Source organism: Trachypithecus francoisi, unplaced genomic scaffold (genome assembly GCF_009764315.1).
Source record: "Trachypithecus francoisi isolate TF-2019V2 unplaced genomic scaffold, Tfra_2.0 Lachesis_group7, whole genome shotgun sequence".
NCBI classification, from domain to species: domain Eukaryota; kingdom Metazoa; phylum Chordata; class Mammalia; order Primates; family Cercopithecidae; genus Trachypithecus; species Trachypithecus francoisi.
This window is the reverse complement of record NW_022681472.1, coordinates 36,262,981-36,280,217: the sequence shown is the minus strand read 5'-3', so window position 1 is coordinate 36,280,217 and position 17,237 is coordinate 36,262,981. Positions and strand designations below refer to the sequence as shown.

The window sequence follows — 17,237 nt, the reverse complement described above, 5'->3', positions numbered from 1 at the left end:
CTGAGGGACAGAAGAGCAACAGAGTTAAACACATGTCCTGGTGCCAGGGAGAGCTGCAGCACAGCCCTGGCTCCACCATGACACATGCCGTGACCTTTGGCAAGTTACTTAACCTCCATCTGCCTTGGTTTCCTAATCTATAAAATGGGAACAGTAGTAATACTATGTGGAGTCGTTGTGAAGGTTAAAGCTGCTGTCAGTGTACCTAGCACATAGTGAGCACTCAGTAAGTGTTTGGTGGATGGCATATGTTCTTGATTTGCTCAGGCTCTCTGCCTCTTGCCTTTATTCCTTCCTGTTTGGACCTGAGAGTCTGCTGAGGGGGTGTTTTATACAAGAATCCATGTATTTAGTGGCTGTGATTGATCCACTAGAGCCAACAGAAGGCCTAGACCTGCATTGTGTCATTGTCGGTTACTAGCTACATAATCTTAAATAAATCTCTTAACCTCTCTAGGTATGTTTCATCTTCTAAAAAGGGAATGGTGAGCCTTGCCCTACTTGACAGGGTTCATGGGGATTAAAAGAAATAGACAGGAATGTACTTTAAGGTTTAAAATATTATTCAAGTGAAAATATGGTATTATGAGCCACTTGAAATGCATAGATACGAAGTAAAAAATGTTTGAGATATTGGCTATTGGTTGGTCTTCTCTGTTTGGGAATGCATTTTAATTCTGCCATAAGCAGCCCTCCTCCATTTTAATGTGTTGTCTCTGTGAGGAAAGCATCTCTGCTTCTTTTTTTCTTTTTTTTTTTTGAGACAGGATCTCACTCTGTCACCCAGGCTAGAGTGCAGTGGCGCGATCTCAGCTCACTGCAGCCTCCGCCCCGGGGTTCAAACAATTCTCCTGCCTCAGCCTCCCAAGTAGCTGGGACTACAGGCACACACCCCCAAGCTTGGCTAATTTTTGTACTTTTTGGTAGAGACAGTGTTTCACCATGTTTGTTGGCCAGGCTGATTGAACTCCTGACCACAAGTGCTCCACCCACCTCGACCTCCCAAAGTTCTGGGATTACAGGTGTGAGCCACCGTGCCTGGCCTCATCTCTGCTTCTAATGGTCAAGGACCAGTGTCCACATAGCAAAGGCTAACTAACTGCATGGGTGGAAAACCTGTCCCATCAACTTTGTTTTCCATGTATTCACCAGGTGTCACCCACACATCATCATCCAGTGGGCACAGGAGAGCAGAGACAGCATGCGCACACGGTCCTGTCCTCCCCACCCAGAGGCACAGTCAGCCTAAGGTACGACAGCTTAAAACTCCGCATACTTCACCACAAGGGAATTAACTGTAAAACAGAACAGCAGAGAGAACCCTGAGAGATGATCTTCTATAAAATTTCTCCACAATTGACAAAACTCACTTTCTTTTTTTCCTGTGGTTTTTCCCATCCATTACCTATTAATGAAGATTTATTGTTTTAGGGGGTAATAATTTACAGTAAGGTTTTGGGTTTTTGTTGTTTTGTTTTTACAGAATAGGTAATGGTGATTATTGGGTCTATTTAGAGCCATGTTGTATTAATCTCTATATTAAATGAACTATAAGATACAATTTTTAATGCAGATCAAGAACAATCTCCCCAGAAGTTCCTTAACCAAAATACAGTAGTCCCCTTTTATCCACAGTTTTACTTTCTGTGGTTTCAGTTACCTGAAGTCAATTGTGGCCCAAAAATGCTTAATGGAGAATTCCAGAAATAAATGATTCCTAAGTTTTAAATTGCAAACCATTCTGAGTCATGTAATGAAATTTCGTGCCATCCAGCTCCGTCCTGCCTGGGATGAATGTTATCCCTTTGTTCAGTGTATCCACAGTGTCTACACTACTCTCCCATTAGATTGACTGTTACAAACTGTGCTTGTGTTCAAGTAACCCTTCTTTTACTTAATGATGGACCCAAAGTGCAAGAGTGGTGAGGCTTTAATTCAGATATGCCAAAGACAAGCCATAAAGTGCTTCCTTTAAGTGAAAAGGTGAAAGTTTTCAACTTAACAAAAAAAGAAAAAAATTGTTATATTGAGGTTGCAAACATCGACAGTAAGAATGAATCTTCAATCCATGAAACTGTAAAGAAAGAAAAAGAAATTCATGCATAGTATATATATAGGGTTTGTACTATCTGCAGTTTCAGGCATCCACTGGGGGTCTTGGAACATATTCCCCACCCTTAGCAGGGACTGCTGTACTAGAAATTGAGAATGGAGGGAGCATTTGAAAGTACCTATTTAAAAACTTGAAAGAGCAATGTTGCTCTCTACTGACATTTCTTGTGTTTACTTATTTAATTCAGTTTTATGAAGATGCCCAAATGGACATGTCCACGAGTAGACAAATAGAAGCCTAAGGGATATAGTAGCAAATTTTTACAGTTGAGTGGCTGTGAAAACAACCAGCACATATTAGAGTCTGAACCTAGAGAGAAGTTGCCCTGTCTCCCAGGCTGGAGTGCAGTGGTGCGATCTCGACTCACTGCAACCTCCACCTCCCGGGTTCAAGTGATTCTCCTGCCTCAGCCTCCTGAGTAGCTGGGATACAGGTGCGTGCCATCATGCCTGGCTAATTTTTGTATGTTTTTAGTAGAGACAGAGTTTCACCATGTTGAGTAGGCTGGCCTCAAACTGCTGACTGCTGGTGATTTGCCCACCTCTGCCTCCCAAAGTGCTGGGATTACAGGCATGAGCCACCATGGCCAGCCTTTTTTTTTTCCCCTCACTCTTTCAAGGGATTTTGAGCTCTCCATAGAATGCCTATGGAATTCCTCCCACTAAACTAACCTTCCTCGTCTATCTTACAGGAAGCCCAGGGGAGAGGGCAAAAAGTGTCGGAAGGTGTACGGGATGGAGAACCGAGACATGTGGTGTACCGCCTGCCGCTGGAAGAAAGCCTGCCAGAGGTTCCTCGACTGAGAGACCCCCAGGCAGAGGGGCTCGGGGCCCTGAGCCGCTCCTGCCCTGGCCTCCCACTGCAGGTGTTGGAAAGAGCTTTTCCTCCTGAATAAAACACAGTTGAAGCTGGGAAAAGCCTTTTCAGGAACCTTGGAGGAATAACAGCAAAAACACAGAAAAATTGTTTAAGTCACCACCTATGACAAAAGAAAGTTGCTCTTACTGAGAACCCAGCCTGGAACAGCTATAGCTAGCTTTTTTCCTTCAAAAGAAAGGTCAACTTTTTTGCTGTATGTCTAGATTTAAAACTGTGGACTTCTGTAGCAATTAAACCAACAAAGCCCATTTTACCTAGAAAGGAGGCATATTTTGATAAGCTTTCTGAATTATGCCATTTCCAAGATTTTTTTGACACTTAAAAAGCAAGCTACAGGTTATTCAGTAGCATTTGTACAAAGAACAATACCTACTTTTGTTGTGAATAATCTTTTCCCTATTTTCCACTTGACTTCTTGGAGCAGTATATGTCAGGATGTGTTGCAAGAAAGCGCAGCACTCTGGACATCTTTTCTATGTCTTTTTGTTTGTTTTGTTTTTAAGAATGACCCCAAACTGAACCATGGTAGAGCTATTAGCTTGTAGGGCCCCCAGATGGCATAAACTCGAGAAGCGATTGTCCACGGAAATCACCAGCAGACTTCAGCCCCACGCTGAGTTCAGGAAGTCCAGCTGTCACTGTTGGGAAACATCTAGGAGTCTTCCTTGGATCCATAAGAAGCTCTTCCCCTGAGGCAGCACAGCTAATTTTACTCACTACCTGCCACAACTCAGTCAAGAACTGGCACCTGTAGCCATCTGGGTAAGCCTCGATGCTTCTTTCAGGGATGTGACACAAATGGCAACTCAGAGCTATTTGTTACTGCTTGTCTGTCAAGATTGTAGCCTGGTTAATGGGTCATTTTCCTTCTCTCCAAGCTCCACCACTGACTGATTTCGGAAGAGGTAGAGAACTTCAAACTGTCCCAGCAGGTTTGCTTTAGACAGCAGAGCACAGCCCACATGGCCCCACCTGTTCAGAAAGTCATATTAGGTCGACAAACCACTTCCATTCTGAGTGCACTTTTATAGGTTTTATGCTTTAGCATATCTGGGAGCTGAGTTAATGAACAATATAAACATGTGAGTAAATGGAAGGTTGTGAAACCTTAATTTTTTCTTATAAAAATATTGGAGCTATTCATTTAAGAATTCGCTGAAAAGGGAACATACAGAACATCAAAAGGAAAATGCATGTAGGTATAGGAATTTCTCAATTTAGTAGGGCCAGGGCTTGCACTGTGTTCCATTTATTGGACTTTGTAACTTGCTTGTTTGCTTGTTTGGAGGATAGTGGTGTGGGGAGAGGGGAGTCGTCAAGCCCTATAAATAAGCTCATTCTCTATCTACCCTACTCTGAATTGCCCTGCTAAAGAGTTATTTCTCCTATACCTATGCAAAGTAGGAAGAGCACCTTATAGGAGGCACTGTATAGGGACAGGGGACATGGGATCAGCCATAGGAATGTTAAATGAAATTGCACAGAGGAAAGTTTAATATATGTCTAGAGATTGTACATACACTTTTTTAAGCATAGAGAGAAGTCATCTAGTAATGACAAATATTCTTTTTATATACAAGCAAAAGAAAGTATAAGGAGGTTCTACAGCGCAACATCCACGATCTGTGCATTCACATATTATGGGACTTTTATTTCTTAAACTTTCATATAAATTTTTAAAAATTATTCCTTGGAAGAGATCCTGGTTTTTTTTTTTTTCATTTATTTGTTTCTTTAAAAACATTTATTTTAGGAGAAGAGAGAAAGAGCTTCATCTAATTTTGCATCTTGATTACCAATCAGTACTAGTCACAGCACCAGGAATACTGTATGTTTTAGACTTACAAGGTCAGCCAGGAAATGGCATTTTTAAAAATGCAGAAATGTGTTTGTTTCTTCTACTCTAGCATGTCCTTTCTCCTCCTGGTGTCCTGTCACCCCCCATGCAGCACCACTGATGTGAGATGATGCTCTGGCTGGTCCAGGAAGCCCTGACCCATGGGCAGATTACCCAATGGCCTTGGGAGGCCAGAGCTGGTCACCTGTTTAAGCAAGTTCACCATGTATTTAAATGATAGGGTACAGTCCTGGACTAGAGGTTTTTCTCTTCAGCAAAGCTCTCTAGCCCTTGATCGTTGGACTGTTACTAATAGAAAAAGATTCAAGTCATGAAGTATAAAATCCATCCCCCATCCCAGAACTTTGAAACACAAGGAGGGAGAGATCTTTGCTATGGAGCAGTCCTGGAGCAAAGCCCCGTGGCTTTCACCCCCAGATATATACCCCATGAGTGTGCTAAGCTCCAGCTTAGCTGAGCCAAGCTCAGTCCTTACCTGGTGTGCGGCTATAAGTGCACAGGTGTAAACAGAACTATAGAGCTGAATGTAGCTTCCCTGGGGTCTCTTCTCCTTTCTAAAGTGTTTTTCACACAGTGCTGTGCCTCCTGCCCCAGCTGGGGCTCCTTTCTGCCTGATAGCCCAGGGCTCTGCGTCGTTTCTTTTCTGGCTTCAGGTGCAGACAGACCCTCAGTACCTTTCTAGACACAGACACATATTCCCTGGACCAATGCATGGAATAACTAGTAGACCACAGGTGGCTGGTCTTGAAGAAAAGGGATTATACTCCTTACAGGCCACCCTGAAAGCCATGAATTCCAATATACACCGCTGATCGTGCAAGTTAGTTTTTTTTTTTTTTTTTTTTAATGTAGCTTTATTTTGTTGTTATGTTTTGGAACTAAATGAAGTGCCAAATTAGCCAGACATTCGTTGGATGCCATCGCTGTGGAACCAAGTTCTCTGTATGTGTTCGTTTGACTGGGAGGAGGGGGAGGGCTGGGCAGACTGCTCCCACAGCAGGCTGGCGGTGGAACTGGAGCCCTGGCCACCGCAGGGAGCTCAGGGGAGGCCTGTCTGTGCAAAAGACATGCAAAACAATGGATTCTGGTCCCGAAATATTTCTAAGTAAGGCATAATGTAGCCTTTTGATTTTTTTTCTCCTTTGACACCCCAACCTTCAGAAAAGTTTTCGCATCTCTTTCCAAAGAAGTCATTTCATAGTGACTGACAGGACATTCTCCAGACAGTGACAAAACAGAGTGGCCAGCAGGCAGTGGTGTTAAGCCTTGGGCCTTCCCAGAAGATGTGTGCTGCATTGGTGGGAGGCAGTGTGACAACCTGGAGAAAACACACAGGTAGCAAGGGGGTCGGTGAGGTAAAAGAGGTCTGTGAACACCTGGCTCTTGCTCATCTTCTTGGTGCTGATCAGCTAGTGGTCACCATCCCTGAGCACCTCCCAGGGAGCTGCCATTGTCTCCTCTGGGAGCAGCTGCCTGAGGCAAGGAGAGAATGACCTGAAGGGAAGTACCTCTGGCCAAGAGTGCAGGGCTGCTGTGCCCAGCCGGAGCGGGCCATCTCTAGCAGATACGGACTTCTCTCCACCACGCTAGCTGAAAAGTTTTCTCCCTTGGTTGGCAAAAGCCAGTGTCAGGAAAAAAGTCGTGGGTTTCTGAGCAAGAATGTGTGCGCTTAGCTGCAAAGTGCCCAGCGGCGGCAGCTCCAGGCACCAACAAGGTGCCCTTTTGTTAGACAATTCCTGCCTGAACATAACCATATTGCAGATGAAAATTTTCAGTAGAGAATGACACAATTCTTGACCTTTCTAAAAACTTTTCAAAGAGATAGCCACATGTCTATATGTTGCAAAAGATTTTCAAAACTGAAATGCCCTCCATTAAATCTCAAGATCACTGGAGTTTTAAGTCTGCTGTTTCTGGTGTCACACTAAGCCACACTTTTGAAAGCAGCCCTGGGTTCTGAATTAGCTGGCACTGCTGAATCCATATTCCCCCTTCATCAGACTCCAAAGTGCAGCATTCACTTGCAAAGGTTCAGAGAAAAGTGGCCAGAGTTGTACATATAAGAGAGAATACCTTGAGAATAGTAGCAAAATACTATAAATAATATTCATTTCCTCAGGGAAAAATAAAGGGCATGCAAACATAGGTCTGGAGACTCCTAAAACTAGGAAGAATTTTGTTGTCACTAAAGTCTTTTCTACTCAGAACAATTTTTTTCTTCAAATGAGCATGGTATCATTTCAAGACAAATTTCCGTGAACTGGGCAGTACTGACATTTGTGAGGCGTGGGGGAGTGCCCTGGGAAAACGGTTCGTAGCTGACCCGTAGCCTAAGGCTAATATTTGGACCACAGGCGCAATGCCTGGGGGTGGGGGCGGGGTGGGGGATATTCCTAGACTCATGTAAGGCTTTTTCTGAATGTAATTGTGAATACAAAGCCTTTCTGGTTCTTTTTATCATTACCCAATGGATGACTGTTTATTAGCTATCAGCAGAATTCTGTAGGTGAAAGCAAGCCGTAAATGATATACATTTTGCTTTAATAGCATGTTAGCAAACAAACTTCCATGGACTCTTGTGGACAAGGTGCTGATTTTTCTCATGACCCTGTAGAATTGCTATCGACCACATCTTCTGTAGCACTGACCTGTGTGAACTCGGGGAAGAATTTGTGCATACAAATGAGTGGAAACAGAGCAGGATTCATGAATATGAATGAGAATGTGGATCATTTTGGAGAATGCCCCGGGCACACGGGTCAACTGGAAATTTCATTTCTCTAAGAAAGTAGCCCTACCAGCGGCACGGACTGTCCCTGTTCCTCGTACCTGTGAGGATTCCTCCATATCGGAACTGTTTCTTGTGTCTTTTTTGCATTGTAACTAGCCAAACCTGAAGTCAGTAAATAAAATGAGATTAGCACTTTTTTTAGGTACCAGTTGTATCACTGAGTAATGCACACCAATAGAGCAAGAAACTATAAAATGTATTTAAGACCAGCTGGTTTGCTTATTACGATTGACTTTGAAAAAGCCCATATCCAATGATATACATGCTTTAAAAGGTATATCTGTCATAGGACCAGGAACCAAAATGGGAATTTTACTTCTGGTCCTGTTTTGTAAATAGTTCCTTTTTCTGAAGACAATCTCATGTTTTATAACTTTTGTTGTGGGTCTGAGAATCATAATGGTAATATGTTGTGGCAAAATGTAATCTTTAAATACAAAAACAATTATAACTTAATTTTCCAAATAAAACAAGAAATATACTGGTTAGGCTTCTACAGTTCTAAGAGACATGACACTTTGGTAATAAGCGTCAGTACTCTACTTCTCAAGTTAACTGGAAATATTTTACAAGATGCAGTGTTTTGTAATCACAAAGAACACAGACATTTTGCGAGAAATGACCTTGGTTTTATACATTGTAGCTTATTTTTTAAATATATAGTATTTTACCAGACAGGAAGTGTTAATATTATAAGTAATTCCGGCTCACCAAACAAAGGGCTATGTCTCTTTTAAGCAAATGTTTTGATGCATATCTTTTTAATTAACCCTCTGCAGCAAGGGTAGAAATACAGATCAGATGGAATGGGTATTATAAGAGAATCAAGATAGCAACAGCTACTCCTTTTATCATTAACGGTGTGTTTTCAAAGTATGGAAAGAGATGCCTGAAGAGTCATTTTGTATATTTTAAATCTAAAAAATGTTAACAGATATGCTTATAGGCCATGGGAGAAATATTCTTATAAATTTTTTAGTGTAAAATGATAAATTCTGTGTCACAAAGACAAGTTTACCACTTGACCTACCAGAGCCACAGATACTTGCATTTAACCAGCAAGTATCATTTGGTGGAAATTCCTAAAATCATATTAGATAGGTCCGAAGATAGAATTCTTAGGTGATCAGTAGTGTTTAAAATAATTTTGTCCTCAGCACTAAGTATATAACTGTAATTTCCACATAAGAACAAGTGCTTCCAAAATATAGTGGAGGGAAAAAAGAAAATTTAAAAAAAAGAAAAAGAACAAGTGCTTGATTTTTCACTGTGAAGAACTAGCAGGCACACGAGGTTGTGATCAGTTAAGTGACTGCGTTCCCAAGAACCAGGAAACAGATGGGAGTTGTGAAGAGTTTATTAAAACTGCACAAATAATTTAGAGCTTTGCCAAAACCATTTCATAATGCTGTACAGTTTTTTCAAGCCCACTCACTGTTAAAACAAGAAAGCATCTTTTCTTTCTAAGATTTTAGTAATCCAGAAGCTAGCCTAATTAGCCAAGTATGCAGATAACATCAAAAGCAAAGCTGAGATAGAACAGCCATACACCCGTTGGGCAGCTCTTATGTGGTGGTCAGAAGGTCACTTGGACCTTGGTTTCAAATAGGCTTTAGAATCTGCACACTTGAGGACTAGAAATGCACAGAGTTAGGGAAAGCCATGTACAGCGTTGGCTCCTGGTCTTTAAGATGAGGCGTCCTGCAAATCTCTGTTTTCACTCCTTGGAATGTCTCCATTATTAGCGTTAAAGTCCCCAAGAAGTTTTTATTGCTGTGCGGTTTTGAACCAAATGAGTCTCATTTCCAAAAGATTCCTAATTCTATATAGGAGAGGTTGCAAATGTCAGTGCCTCAGAAGGACCACGCAAGTTCTGTAAATGATTGATGTGGATCAGGCAAAGAGGAACACAAGAATGGTGAAGACCAGGTTGAACTGGAGAACACATGCCCTCTTTGAAGGGGCGCCCACACTCAGCTCTAGACAATCAGAACCATGCAGAAATCAGGCCCAGGGCTGCTAGATCTTCTGACTTGGAAATAGGATATTACCTGACACGTAAGTGTTGACAACTAACTCAAACTCTTGGCCAACACTATGCAGACCAAAGAGAAGCTGTACACAGGCAGGTGCAGCCTGCAGCCCCCAGTTTCAACTGTTAGGAAAAGTGGATTTCACATTCCACAGTTGTGAGGTCAGGTTCATCCATCAGCCCCACAAACTCGCATGTCGGCACTATCTGGGCAACTAAAATAAAAGTGGGGAAAGAGATCGTTTCTCCCCGGATATCATTCTCATGGCAGACTTGAATAGAGATACGCTGAGTTATCCAGCTCTCTCACTCTGCCTCCTTTTGGCATGCCCAGGCCGTGCCCCACAAAGCATTGAATCACTGTTACCTTATTTTCTTACTGTTTTCTACCGTGGCCACTGTGATGAGGGGCTGGCAAAGAACAGCCTCGTGCCTTCCGAGAAGGTGGCCAGGAGCCTCTGAAGCTTGCAGCGAGCACACATTGCCTCCTTGTGCCAAAGCCCTTTGCCAGCCTCCCCACACTCCTTCCCTCTCCATCCTGCCTCATGAGTCTTCATTCCCATGTCAAATTACCACTGCTTCACCTATGATACAGCAGAAGCCTTGCTTCAGAACTGGTAGGCATTTAGGTTATTTCGGAGTGTCCACTAACCTCAAAAGGAGGTTTTTCCCACATACAAAACTCTAGCATCTTTGAGGGCAAAAGCAAAATGGGAATAAATGTGTCATGAAAAAAATGAGAAGTTGCTTCCTTCATTTAGATGGACTAAGTTATTTTAAACTGTATCTTACATCGGAGTCCTGATGGTATTGGGATAATCACTGACCCTTTCACGTATGTAATAAAATCCGTCTCGTTCACACACACTACTCCATTTGATCTCTGTAAGAACCCAGCGTAGAATAGGAATATTTAAAATCAGCATACCCACCTCCAAGGCCAACCCAGAGTAGTCTTGAACCTGAGTCAGCCTCAGTACTGCTTGCAAGGAAGAGGGAAAGGGCTCATTAAAGGCCTGGCTCAGACCTTAGTCTGCCAGACTGATGAGGGACGTAAGAAGACCCAGGGACCCACCGTGTTCTCAAACCATCTTTTCAGTCCAGGCCTTTCAGCATAGACGTAAAGAGCCCACCCGTTACTCAGTCATGTTGCCAAGTGCAAACTGATTTATCCCCAGATGAATCCCTTTACTATAGCGGATCTCTAATCCCTAAATTTCAGCCAATTTGGTAGTTAATTATAGGAGCTTATTAGCTAAATGTATGTTCTGAGTAAAAGTTTTGACTCCTTGGGGAAAATTTATTTTGCTGCTAGCATACAACATTTGCTATGTATATAAACTTAAGTCAATGCCAGAAATTTTAAAACCAGCTCAAATTTATAATCCGTAATGATCAAATCAAAACATACTGTAAACTCAGAGTTGGAAACGCCTGGTAATATGGTTAAGTCATGTTTAAATATGAATGCAATTTAAATGACATTGGCAATGCCTGAGATTTCTTTCATTGTGAATGATTAAAAAGCAGTCCAAACTATGAATGCATTTCATCTTACCTTTCTCCCATTAATTTACCAGGTGTAACATCTTGAGTTTGGAGTAAAGTCATTCACAGGCAGTTGAGTCGTGGAGCTAGAAGGAGCCTCAAAAAAAAACATTTTGGCCAGACTCCTACATCATGAACAGGGTTCTTGATGAATGATACTTATTATTATGTTTCTAAAGTAATAGAGTGTTGGAGAAGGAAGCAGTTTAGTGCTTTCCTCTTCTGATGGAAAAGAATCATAGTTAGCACCATTGCCATGACAATAACAGGATGTAGAAAGACCCATGAAGAAAGAAAGAAAAAGCAAGCTATGGTTCCAAAAGCAAGTAACCGTAGATTTTGAAAGAAGGTGGAGATGGTGGTTAAACTGTAGTCCTTGTTTTTGAAAAATGTTCTTTCATGTTAGGCACCATCCACATAGTTATTAACTACCAACTTCCAAAGAGAAGATCCCTTTGATTTATTTATATCATGAAAATACTAAAAATTAATTCTCAAGTCTAATTAACTATTACATTATCTTGCTAGGGCCATTTCCCTAAATTTTTAATTCAGAAAATTAACCAGAGTTGGCCAGATGCAGTGGTTCACGCCTATAATCCCAGCACTTTGGGAGGCCAAGGTGGATGGATCACTTGAGGTCAGAGTTCGAGACCAGCCTGGCCAACAGAGGAAGAAAGAAAGAGTGAAAACAGAAGAAGAGTGAAACCCTGTCTTTACTAAAAATACAAAAATTAGTTGGGCGTGGTGGTGCACACCTGTAATTCCAGCTACTTGGGAGGCTGAGGCAGGGGAATCCCTTGAACCCGGGAGGTAGAGGTTGCAGTGAGCCGAGATTGCACTGCTGCACCTAGGGATGGAGTGAGACTACCATTAAAGAAGGAAATTTCCTTTAAACAAACAGAAAAAAACAAAGGTGCACATCTATTTCTTCTGAATTCTCTCTACATCCTTGACTTAAAAGGAAAACCAGCACTCTAGAGAAGAAACTGAGCTTTAAAAGAGAACAGTCCCCATTCCAGCTACCAGTCTTGCTTTCCCCCATCTTGGCGAGCCCCAGTGAATTTGCTATTGAAAGATTACCCATCCCTTTGCCCTCATTTCCCTGAGCTGGAGGCCAGGTTGTTGTTAACGTTTTTTCAATTCTAAAGCCCCTGATGGGACATTCCTGTTTCCGTGATACTGCTTTCTCTCTCTTAAATTAAGGTGCAAGGGGATAAATATTACTGTGACTGGGATGTAAGGCTCAGTCAGTGTGGCTATCCCCTTCCTTCGGGGAAAATATTCCATCTGTCTGAACGGTTTTAGGTGATCATGAGGAGAGCAGCTTAGCAGACAGCCAGCCACGCTCATCACAAAAGATTTGTTCAGACTCACTGTAAAGAATGACAAGGCAGATAGCTAATCCTTTCACTGTGCCTCAAAGCCTGCTGTGCAAGTCAGCAACCCGACTGGTCCTTTCCACATGCGAGGCTAATAGAGTGATCAGAACCAGGAATGTGAGCTGGGTTCCACCTTAGGAGGGGACAGTGAGGGCAGAGCAAGAGGGCTCCATGTTTAATTACTCCAGGCTCTGACTTCTGCCCACAATTACAGAGCATGAAAGCAGAATTGGCCTTTAGTATGTGAAAAGGAAGTGGCTCCTGCAGGGTGTAATTGTTATAATTTCGTATTTATGGAAAGAGAAGAGGACTCCAGTCCACTCATGTTGTTAAGCACTTGCCCCTCACTCCACTGGAGCCCCCTTCCTATGCTTTGGGCACAGATGGCTGGGACCGAGAGGAAAGAGGAAGAGCGGCTGCCAGAGTGTGAATATACCCCTCAGGGATCTACAGTGGAGTTTAATGATAAACTACCCATACTCTCCCAAAAAAGGTTGAGGGGCAATGCATCACTTTGCAGATTACAACCCTTGTTTTACTTTTTAAACCTTTTTTCCATACTCTTCTTATTGGAAATCAATGGCTGTGATGTGACCAACACCTGTGATGATAGCAAAGCCCCTCCTTTCACTGTCTGCCAACTTTGGGGAACCTCCTTGGTCATTGGTAGAAAGCTTTAGAAAAGACTTACCTTTTTAGGGAAGAACTAAAAAATCTCCAAAACATACTAGTCCCATGACTTCGATAACTGAAAATGTCCTGGGTGTAAATTAACCCAGGAATGTGGATCATACATGTTTAAAAGAAAAAAAAAAAAAATCCCTGAATCAATATTTTCCTACAACACACCCTAAAATTCCTATTTTTGTAATTAATGGTTGGACTGTGATCAGCCATTTAAACATAGGCTCTCTGGAATAACCAGACACTAGAATAGTTTCCGAAGTGTTTTGTGTATCAAAATCCTATATGCTTAGAAGAAGAACTCAGGATAAGAAAAAATCGCTAGGTCCCAAAGGGTTCATGACTATCATCAGATGCAACTGCGAGTGACCTACGGTCATTTTATCAAATGAGAAGACTGGAGAGAGAACAACAGTAATCACAAAACCTCTGTTGCCCTCAGTCCATGACAATGTTTAAGGAAACTTTTAAAAATTAAGCCATCTTCTGAATTGTTTTCTACACCAAATCTAAAATATTAAAATGAAATTATTAAATATTTAAAACGGGGTATTTAGTGGAAATGCAATCAGTAGAAAGCATTGCTTTTTAGTGCCTGCTAAACAAGTAAAGGAGAAAGAATGCAGAGAAAACAGCAGTCCTTCCTGTGTGACACTCGTGTGAAAATGACTGGCATTCACATGTCATTGAGTGCTAACTCAAAAGCTAAGTGGCAATGCTGTCCAATGTTTAGAGATCTTTTGAAATATAATCTTACTACCATTCAGAGGTAAGTACTTGCTCAACAAAAGTCTTTAATATTAGTAAATGAATGTATAAAATTATAAACTATGCATTTTCAAAGAGTAGCATGTATTTTGTATTGAATCCAAGTAAATTTTTGCATAGCTACCTACCACAATTGCAAATTACTCAAAATAAACTTGGATACAGATCCTTATGGGGATATGGGAAGCCCATCTATATTCTCCTGCTTGATGTTTTTAAAGATGGAAACTTTACTCTGCAACATCAGGCTCTAAAAAATTCCATCATTAACATGAATAAATGGGAAATGGTTTATTTTTTACTCCTTAAGCATAAATGGGAAATGTTGGCTGTTAGAAAATGTGCCCAGTTCTTTAAAGGTTCTAGTAACACTGGATTAACAAGCAAATGAAACTGCACGAAGTGAATGAATATTTCATTGGATAAAAATGGCATAGGTTTTATCTGTTGGGTGTAATGCTCAATCCCAGAAAAAAAATATTCTTCAAGGGGTTTCGGTTATAGTTTCAAAGAACAAAATATGAAAATATTGTCCAGCAAGGCAAATCATTGATCTTTTTTCAAAATTACTTATATTTTGGAACGTCTATATAGAATATACACAAATTTCTTCAGCCCGTTTGTTGATTTCATATTTTCATGAAACCTCTTCCCCTAATAATTTGCCTTCTCTCTTTAATCAGTGCTTTACTACATTATTCAGCATGAAAAAGTATCTTTTCCTTCATCTGACAATGTGGAAATAACTCCATTTCTCTGCCATTCTGGTTCTCTTCAGTGTCCATTGAGAAAGTTTCTCAACTGTTTGTAAAATACAGGGGCGGGGGAAACACACACATTTCTAAACCTGGTACTTAAGGTTATACTGGATTGTTTGCTACCTAATTAGAAGTTATTGGGGGAGGGGCAATGTGTCTTTTTATATGATTTTTAGCCAAATCCAGATGTTCTGATACACATTTCTGAATACCTATCTGACTGTAAATACAGCCTGTGGAGGTTCAGGTTGATAAACCTTTTACCTGACTGTTCCTCAGCCATGCTCCTTGCCAGCTTCTGGCACATTGTACATAGATTTGTTGAATGTTTAAATCATTTGTTTTTCTAAATGCTATTCTCTAAAACAATTTTTTGAATTTCTGTTGCTTTCCATTGTTTTGGACTTTGTGTGTTTGTTTAAAAAAAAATGTTTCCTAAATATTTAACACCAGGAAAAATATTTTTAAATAAACTGGTGCTAATTGAAACAGAAGGAAATTTTCAGATCGAAGATGTACAATGTTAAATGTTCACACCAGTTAAACTGCACTTTCCCAAGGGGACAGCTGGCATCTATTTGAAATGGGCATCAAGAGACCACCAAATGTTTACAGTTTCTGTGGCTCATTTAAGTGTAAAATGCAGAAGTGGCTCTGTCCCCCCAGGGTTGAGGATTTGCTACACTGGTCCTCTGGAAGCATTTAAGTAGAAAAAAAGGCTTATAGTAAGAATCACTTTAGTAATCGTCTTCTGGTCCTTGGACTTTTCTGTTCTGTAATGCTTGTAATGATGAATATGGTGTTCCCAATCTAGTCTGATATCATTGTTGACCTGTACTTACTTTGTGGATGGTTCTACCTGGGGTTGCACTGGCACAAACAGAGCCAGAACACTGGACTTTCAAAAGACCATTTTGACTTCTACAGTGTCTACACACATGAATTTAAATGCACTTGTAACTGGTTAATTACCATGAAGTAAGTCTAACTTCCACTTAATAAAAGTTTTTGTGTATCTGCTTCTATTTGAAACCATTTATTTAATTAAGGATAACTAATGTATACCAAGAAAGGCTCGCTGGGGCTTGGGGTTTTACCTAGAGTTGTAAAAATAGTTCAAAACCAAAGAGATGTCTTCATTATCAAGGCCATTTTTAGAAACATGTGGAAGGCATGTGTCCTCATGTTCAGCCCTGCTAATGACAATTTCAACCCATTCCCTTAGCAATCCTTAGCAATGATTGTCCAGATATGTTAGCTGCTGACCTTGTGCTGCTGACTTTTGTTCCAAACAAGTAGACAACGTGGCAAACAGAGGGAAAATAATACCTATTTTGAAGCTAAGCCAGCCTGGAATTGTCATCTTCAGGCCTCAGGCTCCTGAAAGTGGGTTTCTGCAAAGCTGACTTTCAGTGCCCACGTTTGCCGTGGAGGAGGGGTGGGCACAGCAGCCTCCACATACTGTGCTCAGACTGCAAGTGCGCCCCTCCCAAGCCCTCTGCTCCCAGGGTCCCAGAGGCTCTCCAGATCTCAGTGACTGGGACACAGCAGAACCCTCAGGGGCAGGGCAGCAGAAAAAGATACTGAGAATCTGGGCCTTAGATGTTGTCCTGCAAAGTTGTGTGGAAACCATAAATTTGCAAAACAAGTTTTTACTAAATCCTATACAAAGGGATGCTGCAGCAAACAGCTGAGGAGGTAATGAATTTTTTTTAGTGTAAAAATGCAAGCTACCTTCCCCTCAAAAAATACCCTGCAAGAACTTACATTTCCTAAGGGTGAAGACCGTGTCCTGTGTCTTCTACCCACTTTGTGTCATACTCTACCAGGCATATAATAGATGATCAATACATTTTTTAATGAGTAGATGAACAAATTGTTCAGACAGCATTTCTTCAGGCTTCAGATGTGCTTTCTGCCTTCAACCTGCCATTGCTGGAACAAAGCAGAGGAAATAAGGAAACATTTTAAAGACTGGCATAGACATTTATTTGGAAAGCCACATTTTTAAAGTTTCTTTAGAATATGTACATTCTCAAAATGGCCAACTCCAAATGACTATATTGATTACATAATAATTAGCCAATACAGGACAAAGTGTGCAATCACATGGTTACTGTTTTATGTAGAAATGCCTTGCACATAGCAATTCAATAAATAAGTGAACAAAAATGAATGCTTCTAAAGGAAATAAATTACAACATAGGTCTGTGCTCTTACAAGCAAGCAGAGTAAATGGAATGAGACTATTAGGATCTGTGTCAGTCACACAGGAGAGAGAATCCAGGCTGGCATTAAGGCGTAATAGACACTATTTTAGGAGAAGGATCTGGGTATTATAGTCATCGTTTATTTGTTTGTATCTGTGTAATACATGCACACAGTTACAAAAAAAATCAGGGTAGTAAAAAGCTTACAGTGAAA

General features: G+C 41.1%; 1 protein-coding gene across 1 annotated transcript in view; it reads left to right on the top strand.

Moving 5' to 3' along the window:
- Window positions 1–15,838, top strand: part of ZNF704 (zinc finger protein 704) — a 251,943-nt gene extending 236,105 nt beyond the window's left edge. The window contains exons 8-9 of the mRNA XM_033202167.1: window positions 1,153–1,250; window positions 2,805–15,838. Of these exons, the coding sequence (XP_033058058.1) occupies window positions 1,153–1,250; window positions 2,805–2,916 (210 nt within the window). The 3' untranslated portion in view covers window positions 2,917–15,838. The remainder of the gene's footprint in view (window positions 1–1,152; window positions 1,251–2,804) is intronic.
- Window positions 15,839–17,237: the final 1,399 nt, after the last annotated feature.